We start from the raw sequence: 9,410 nt of genomic DNA on the forward strand, positions 1-9,410 counted from the left end.
TAGCCTCATCATGCTCGATGACAGTGGTTGCTAAGCAACAAGGGGGCCACATGAGACTGAAGTCTCTCACAATCTGATATTTGCATCAGAGCTGCAGTAGGGAATGGGAAAACAGGCGGGGAGACAGACGCAGACATTCTGAATCACAGAGGTGAAGTGAGGACAGGAAGTGGAAGGACTGGGGCTAAATGAACTGCTCCTCCACGATGTCGTTAAGTCCTGGACAATTAAAAGCAGAAAATGCAAAGATAAATTGGATTAGAGCTGCGAGGGCTGGGGTTGGCTCGATGCTCCTCTAACAGAGTGGGTTGATAAGAGAGGTGGTGGGACAGGGAAATTAAAGAGCCTCATTCATTTATTGCAACAAGAAGTTCTTCTGATTATCAATCTCTATTTCTCTTGATAATTTGTACTTTATTCAAATAACAACTTTTTTTTCTTGCAAAATGCTTTAATGAAAACCACTTAAAGCTCCAATGAAGAACTTTCAGTTTGTATTGATTTTGGCGCCCCCTGTGGACAAAGCACTAACTTCTACCTCTTTGATGATTTTTGTCTTGCGCATACATAAGTGGTGTTTTTCAACAAAAAAATTCATCCTGCCGTCTATTATTAAGTCAGTCAATGTATCACTAATGGAGAATATTTGATACGGAGAATGTGAACAAAGGCTAAATTAGCACCCTACTGTTGATATTATCTGACACCTTCCCCAAGGAAGTGGTTTAGCCAATAAAATTCTTCTTTTTTTCATTACATAGAAGTACACCATCTTCTCGATCAGTGTTAATTTTGGCGGCTATTTTTTGTTAGTTTTAGTCACATTGTAGTCTTTTCAGCCCTTTATAGTTTCAGTCTAGTTTTAGTCGACGAAAACTCAAAACATTGCAATGCATCTGAATCTTTCAAAAAGGAGTTGATCAAAACTTACTAAATGTGTCTGATGTATCACCAAACTGGAATAAATCAAGCTCTAGACGCTGAGCTTTTTACGGTAATGGCGGCAAAAACGGCAAACATCAAATATTAAACAGACGTCCCCCGGGTGTGTCTTTGTCACTAACGCACACAGGGGGGGTAAAATCATCAACGAAGATAAGAAAGCTGCATGGAGGTGAGGAGAGCTGGTTCATAAAGCTTGCCTGCTGCAGGTAGAGACCAAGCTAACACATCACTTTAATCTTTAAAGATTAGACGCACAGGGGGGGAAACATGGATTCTTAATGTCCACTAATGTTTTCGTCTCGTCATCGTCTTGTCAACAAAATCAGAACATATTTTCGTCCGTTTTAATTATCAGTGATGCACTTAAGCTCGTCATAGTCTCATTTTTCGTCATGAAAAAATGAGCTGTTGACGAACATTTATCATCATAATTTTGTTAACAAAATTAACACTGTTCTCGATCTTGATGCTGACATTCTTGTTTGTTTTTCTATAAAAAGATGGAGATTACCCATCTGTTTGTGAAGAGGTGTTTTGATGTCTAAAGATGGTGCTTACCATATTGGAAATGCTGACTGCAACCAGTTTCCAGCTTATCAGGAAACACGCAGAGGCGGAGTTGAGTCAATAGCTTAGCCCACTGGCAAATAGCCCCAAATACCAGTTGAATCAGCCACTCTCCTCACCTCTTACCTGTTGACTCCGAGCCTGGCTCCGCTCATTATGACGGTTTGTTGTCGTAGTTAAGTGAAATATGATCCTGCATCAACACTGAGAGTTTTATTCTGAAAATTCTGCCTGACTTCCTGTCCTGCTCAATCTGCTCTGCACTGATAGATGCGTCATGCTCCGGCATCAGCCTTGCTGCAGAGAGCTTGTTGTAACTTAAAAAGACCCGAAATGCAACTGATAGGAGCCAGTGGAAGCCAACACATCAACTAGAATTGATCTACGAGGCCGCTACAGATCTGGTCGAATTTGGCTAAAGGAGTGCTCAGAAGGTGTAAATGATTGTGAAAAAAATATGTCCAACAGGATCATTAATGGATCGATGATTCCAGATCAAGTGTGAGAAACAGAGCTTTCATCGTGTTGTCATTACTTTTTGAAAACTTATCGCTTGTTTTTGTGTTTCTCAGAATTGTACCTCCTGTGTTGCTACCCCTCTCTCTCTCTTTGCAGTTTCTATGCACTCTTTGTCGAGCAACACATTTCAAACAGAGTTTGGTTTCAGGAAGAGGGGCACTGAGAGTGCGTGCATCACTTTCACAAAAAGACCACAAACAGGGATGATAATGACACAGCGTTTTCCCCTGAAACAGGCTAAATCTCATCAATCTGCTGGTGTCGGGAAGCTTTGATTGAGCAGAGCAGAGTGACGTCAATCAGCAGTGACAGACCGCCGCTGACTGTGTTTACGTCTGTCAGTGCATGAGAAGGAATGAGGCACGTCCTGCCCTCTCCCTACAGCTTTCTGGGGAAATTTGGAGTCTGTCCATGTCTCTGATACAGTGTTAAAGGGTTGGAGAAGAGATTACTTTACAAATGACCCACTTTGGAAAATTGTGAGAGCTGCTAGCAGCAGAATCGTCTGAGGTTTAATCATCCACTGAGAAATTAAGAATGCATTAAAAGTTACTGTATGTAGGTCACTTCTGGAACTGTTTCAAGTGAGCTAAAGCCTCCATGTTAGAATCTCACAAAACGTTCAGATGAATCCTGGACATTTCTCGTTTTGACCGGTAACTTAATTCATGTCAATTATTTCATGAAGTGTAATTGCACTTGTTTTACAAAGGCCTGCTGGAGACATAGGGGAAGCCATGTTTTGAACCCTGAACGTGTAGAGTTTGAATGTGTACCTACAACAAGGCTGTCACTTTGACTTTTGTTGACCTGTCTCTTTGCTCTTTCTCTCTAGCTCCGCCACTCACTCAATGTGATGGCATTATAAGTTAAGAAGTCACCGTACGTCCTAGTGGTGAAACACAGAACCGCAGCTTAAATCAGCCCTTTCTTTATTGGTCAGTGTGATCGCATGGTTTGGTTAGAGGCTGAGATCAGCCATATTGTATGAGGAATACACTGAAGAGCATGGCCAACTCAATCCTTCGCATCCACCTGTGTTGAGTCCAAGCAGCAACCTCAAACGATGAAGCCCATGTGGAAGTGTTATAAACTGCATTTCATCAAGAATCCAATTGGGGCTGGCTGCAGAGTCACCGGAAACCTCATAGACACCAATTAAATAAAGACGATCTTTGCAGCATTAATAAACATGTTTACAGCCTGGTTCAGAAAATGGCTTGGCTCTTCGTAGCTAATTTCTCTATCGGCACACACTGTAAGGGGGATGAATTTTTTTCTAAAGCGACAGTTTAGAAGATATTAAGATTACGAGTTCCCGGTCGGGAACACATAGCTGTTGGCTTGGAAACTCAAACTCCGCCCCGTACGTCACACTCTGCCTGGTTGAGTTCCGCATTTCCAATATGGCTGCCGCCTTCGATTGGCTTCAAAACAGCACTCAGGAACAGATGGGTGGCTACGCTACAGCTCAGTCAAACCATAGGACCAGCACTCCAGGCTTGCAATGATGAAACTATGAATAATAACTGTAACTGACTAGCAATTCTGGTGCCGACTAGCAAAAATGACTGACAACCCTTAATTACTTAGTCTACTGTATGCACACATACTCGCCAACGGGAGCATTTAAAACTACTTTCCTATCAACAAAAGTTATGTTGTTGACTCATCTCCATGGTGTGGTTTTGGTATTAGGAGTGGGGCACCCGATCATAATCTCACTTGGGGCACAAAAAGCACCATAGCTGGCCCTGGATTTTGTTTTCTTTGTGTTTTCAAATTTTGATAAAAAAAGCTCCTTTTTGATCCGTATAAATCAAAGCTGCCTCAAGCAGGAGTTCCATTCACAAAGTTTTTCACCATCTATAAATGTTTTCATTCCTAAAAAAGGCATATCATCCATCCATAAGATGAAAGATATCACTGTCAGCAGGTTGCAACATCAGGACTCACCATGACAGCTTCCTCCTCCTGGGGGGGAAGGATGTGTGTTTGATTTATGAACAAAAAGAAAGAGGAAAAACAGACAGAGGAACAGGCAAGCTGCTGTGGGCACAGCAACAGGGGAAACAAACATGTTGAATTGGAAAGTTAAAGAAAGTGCTGGCTGTCTCTCAGAGAGGTGAGGAACAGTGAAGCTGCGTCGACATGGAGTGATTGTTTGTGAACGAGCCAAAGGGTCAGACAGAAAAATCATTTCAGGGTGAAAATGATGTTTCAAGCATCATGATTGTGTACTGATGTGCATTTGGGAGAGCTTACTGGGGCTTTGTCAGAGTCAGATTTGTTCATGTTATTATGTGAACAAACGATTGGAAAAACAAACAGAGAAGCTGAAAGAATAACACAGATGCTCTCGATTCTGCAAGGTCGCCTGCTGTTTCAGAACACAAACACAAGCCAACTAAAACACTTCTGCATGTGTCAGCCTCCATTTTTCTTTACCTGCAGGTGGCAGGGTGCAGGCCTTTGGGTGGCTGCCAGCAGCAAGCGGGTTCTTCCTGCGAGGAGGACTCCCACCAATCAGGTCAGAGTGATTGACCCTGGAAACGGTGGGGGACTGCGGGATGCTGGGAAGAGTCCGGGACTTAGCCAGTAGGGGTCTCTGGAGCTTTCTTTCCAGGGACCTGATTGGACAAGAGAAAAAGACAATTCTATCATTTTATATCAAAATATGAGTCGAAATCTTAGAGAAGAGGCATTTGGAACTGGGGTTGCAAAATTCCGGGAATTTTCAAAGTTGGAAACTTTCCATGGGAAGTAACAGGAATTTATGGGAATAAACAGGAATAAACCAGCAGCCCGTGCAGCAGCTGTGCGTAAATTGAAACGTAGCCTAGGTTCGTTAGTTATTAGAGTTTAAAAAACAGGGTTTTACTTCCGGGTTTCCTTTGATTCACAGCCGCCATGGAGTGAAACTTCAAAGGACACACAGCGTCTTGAGACGTCACGCTGTAGGGGGGAGCTTATTACAGTGGCTTCACAGGCTCTGGCTGCACAATGGCGGCGCACAGGAGAGGGATTTTTTGGCTTCAGAACCGTACAACGGGAAGAGGCGGAGCAACGCTGTCCATTTTTATTTACAGTCTGTTTGCAACCCTATTTGGAACAGAAGCTAGACCAATATGTTAGTCAAACAGTATTAAGAGGTCGATCCTGACCTCTTGAAAAAAACTTTTTTTTTATATGCTCCTATGCTACCATGGCTGATCTAGAGATTGTTTCAACCCCATATTACAATACTCTCAGAACTGTCCCCTTTGTATTACTCCAATGTTCAAATTTTATCCAATAAAAACACTGGAAAAAGTTGTTTTCATTTACATATCAACAAGCCTTCCAGAGTAAATGGTTATATATGCAATCCGCTATTACATAGAGAGATGAAGAAGAACAATCGGAGCTGCAACAAGCTAATGAGAGAGTAAAAATGGCGATGGCAGTGTGTACGTTTTCCATAGTTTCAAAGGAGGATAACACGATTGCAACTTTCAAAACATGCTTCAAATATTCTGAGAGGAGGGAAAAAGATGCAAAGTTTCAAATCTTGAAGGTGACCTGAACAGTCATAGTAACAACAAAGACGTATTGAAGCACCAAGTAGGAGTAGCCACAGCTAGCATTAGCACCAATAAAGTGCAACCAAATGCAGTAGTGCTAATTGAAAAGCTGCATAAAGTTATCAAAGACGGGGGTTGCTGGTGGCCTAGCGGTCTAAGCACCCCATGTACAGAGGCTGCAGTCCTCGTCGCAGGGGTCGCCGGTTCGATTCCCGGCCAGTCGACCATCTCCTGCATGTCTTCCCCCACTCTCTACTCCCCACATTTCCTGTCTCTCTTCAGCTGTACTATCTAATAAAGGCAAAAAGGCCAAAAACATAACTTTAAAAAAAAAAGCTTTGTTTTGGTCAACCACTGCAGTTTTGCCTAAATTGTGAACATACTTTTGCTAGGAGAGCTTCCCTTCCAGTGCATCTTACAAAACTTATGTCTCAGCAGCATGCAGAAAAACGCGTCCATGCATTTATCTTTAGCAGACTAGACTACTGTAACGGTCTCTTTACAAGACTCCCTCAAAAGTCTTTTTAAACTATTTTTAACTCACTTTAAATGAAAATTTTAATGTAATTTTTATTATATTTCTAATTTTCCTTTTCTTTTCTGTTCTATTATATTTGTCATTTTAATTATGTTCTTTTATGCTTTTCTGAATGTCTCCAATGCTTTTAATCTTTTAATGTAAAGCACATTGAGTTGCCCTCGTGTATGAAATGCGCTATACATATAAAGCTGCCTTGCCTTGCCTTGCCTTGCCTTGCCTTGCCTTGCCTTGCCTTGCCTTGCCTTGCCTTGCCTTGCCTTGCCTTGCCTTGCCTTGCCTTGCCTTGCCTTGCCTTGCAAAAAGAATGTTTCTTGTTTAAGCCTGAGTTAAACTTTTGATTGAATTTCTGCACAGATAGTACTATGTCAATGTGCATGTGTGTGCTGTGTTCTTCCATTAGACACAGACTTTCTCTGTGCAGAAAGATACCAGCAGCAGAGCAGCAAATACTCACCTAGATTCACTCCTAGACACTCTGGTATGCACAGACATGCAGGGCACCATTAATGAGCAACAAGAGAGCAGCTGTCTGATCAATAGTGAAATTGCCTCCACCTCAGCATAATCAAGCTGAAGGCCATTTGGAACCTAACCAATAGTGATTGCTTTGTTTGATAGCAGTTGGTACCACACAGCGTCCAGAGGGACACCAATCAATGACTGCAATCACAAAATCAGCTTAATTGTAAATTGGTGACAAGCCACAGCACATTCAGACATCTACTACAAGAGTGATAAAACATTGTAGACAAATTAAACAGCTTCTTTTTTTTCATCTCAACTCTTTGCATGTTTTGAGCTGCTAAGTGTTTTCAAAGAACAGACAAATGTGTGTTTTTTATCATAGACATCCATTGAATAGACTGTATGAAATGACAGGAACACAGATGTGACTATTACACAAAAACTTCCCTGAACTACTTGCATCTTGTGTTTAATGGAACAGGCAAGGACCTCAATAAAACTGAGTCACTGCAGCAAATCCCCTGACGCCAGCTCTGATCAGCCTGATGTGATCAAATTCAATGAAACGTGGCCAACATTTCAGACATCAGAGTCAGCAGAGCAGAGGTGAAAGCTGCCTGACCTCGAGTCTCTAGCGTGACAAGTTTGGGAACAAAACACATGAAGCCTGGCTAAAAATCAGCCAAGGACACGCAGGTAGAGTTCTCAGTGTTGGCATTTTCAATGAGATGCATTTAGGCTTGCAATAAACACTATGAACAAGAGCTATTGACATGTATGTTTAAATATGCATATTTTTTCAAAACTATATACATGTTTTAATAGTTTAAAAAGAATAGTTTAAACAGGGCCTTTCTTAGCTTTCCTTAAAGGGTAGTCCATTTTTGTGTGTGTGGGGGGGGGGGGCACCCCTAAATTGAATCCCAGCACCTTAAAATTGAGAGATTATTACTTTTTTTTCCTGTATTATTACTTTTTTCCCTGTATTTTTTAACCTTTATTTTACCAGGTAAAACGTTTGAGAACCAGTTCTCATTTACATACATGACCTGACCAAGAGGCACCAACAGGAACACATACACATCTAAACTACAGTCACAAATAAACATAAAATAGAACAAAAGTGAACAAGTAACAAGCAATGTGCGCAAGGTGTAAAAAAGTATGTGTGTATATATAAGAATGAATGTAAGTAAAGTCCGAAGTGATCAGCAGGAGCAACAGTCGACTACAATCTGTTGAAGTTTTAGCTTGAAGGTTGTGAGTGGAGTCAAAGTTGAAAGTTTGAGGGTGTTTTGTAAGTTATTCCAGTCGTTAGCTGCTGCAAAACGAAAGGAGTTACGGACGAAAACAGTAGAAGTACCGGACCTAGTGCCTTGACTAGACCTAGTGCGATATGAGGCTTGGGTGACATAAAGAAGAGAGGACAGGTAGAGAGGTGTCTTGCCCGGGATTTACTTGTATACATAATGAAGCAAGTGGCGATGTCCTTTTTAACAAGCTAGAAAAGTTTCAAAACCATACAGTACTTGGGTGAAACGTAATATTTTAACAACAAAAATACAGCAGCTCCACCGCCCCCCGCAGCTCTCTGGGTGCTCAGCATCCCTAAACATCCAATCCTAGAATCGCCCCTGAAGGGTTGAATATAAAAAGATCAATACCTCTCTTTAACACTGCTCCATCTAAAGCTTCTATGAGAAACTTTCAGTTGGTGTTGATTTTGGCACCCCATGTGGACAAATTGGTTTGTCTTGTCTCAGCTGATCTTGTCCTGATCATGTGTATGTATTGTTTTTTGCCAAAAAAATGTATTCTGCTTTTCTTTAAGTCAACCATAACATTCATTATGAATAACTGCTGTTTTTTTAAATTATCTCACCTGACACCTATCCACCGGAAGCTGTTTTAGGGAGTGAAAATAATGACTATAAATCCAAGTATATCAGTTGCACTGCTTTGTAAGACAAGCTCTTAACTGATCCTGCTTGAAGACTACCCTTGTGTTCAGGGACATGCAGTTTGTGCAGATCTGAATTTTATGGTAAATTGAACTCATTGCTGATGGTGCCGTTTGCTTTGGTAGGTCGTAAAGAGGCATCAATATAAATTTCAGTCTGTTCTATAACCAGCTGAAAAAGTCCTCACAGGGGCTTTAATATGAAGTGAAGCAATGAGTCAGCTAGTGTAGCATTATAATGTAAGCAGGGGGGAAAGCTTTTCTCTGTCTAAATGTTACAAAAAATGCTGACCAGCCCTTCAAGCATTTTCGTCCATTGTGTGTCTACTCAATCATTTAAAATTATCAATATTAACTTAAGTTAACATCCAATTATACAACCCTTTGCGCATGATTGGGATTGTACCTGATGCTGTGGTCTAACAAAACAAAATTTGACCTTCTTTTTGGAAATCATGGACACTGCATCATCTGCTCTAAAGAAGAAAGGGTCCAACCAGCCTTTTATCAGCACACGCTTCAAAAGCCAGCATCCTTAGTCGTTTTCGACCGCAGGAACTTTACCCCAGAACTAGGGACTTTACCCCGGAACTACATGCGTTTCGACCGGAGGAACCAGGGTCTAAATTTAGTTCAGGGGTAGTTAATCTCCCCCCTGAAAAGCCCCTGCTTGTGGGGTAGTACTTTTCAGAGGTCCTGGGACTTTCGGTTGAACGTAACATTGTTTGTGGAGTTTACACAGCTGTTGAAACACAGAGGGAGTTCCTGGGAATGCATACTAATTTAGTTTATTATTAAAGATTTCAAAATATTATTTAATATCATTTTTTCTCTCCATATGTCACTGGCC

At 41.4% G+C, this 9,410-nt stretch overlaps 1 protein-coding gene across 2 annotated transcripts in view; it reads right to left on the bottom strand.

Moving 5' to 3' along the window:
- Positions 1–9,410, bottom strand: part of LOC117830438 (ankyrin repeat and fibronectin type-III domain-containing protein 1) — a 223,704-nt gene that overhangs the window by 152,851 nt on the left and 61,443 nt on the right. For both annotated transcript variants that reach the window (XM_034708559.1, XM_034708558.1), the window contains exon 3: positions 4,480–4,661. In XM_034708559.1, coding sequence (XP_034564450.1) covers positions 4,480–4,661 — 182 coding nt within the window. The remainder of the gene's footprint in view (positions 1–4,479; positions 4,662–9,410) is intronic.

Source organism: Notolabrus celidotus, chromosome 18, assembly GCF_009762535.1.
Source record: "Notolabrus celidotus isolate fNotCel1 chromosome 18, fNotCel1.pri, whole genome shotgun sequence".
NCBI lineage: Eukaryota > Metazoa > Chordata > Actinopteri > Labriformes > Labridae > Notolabrus > Notolabrus celidotus.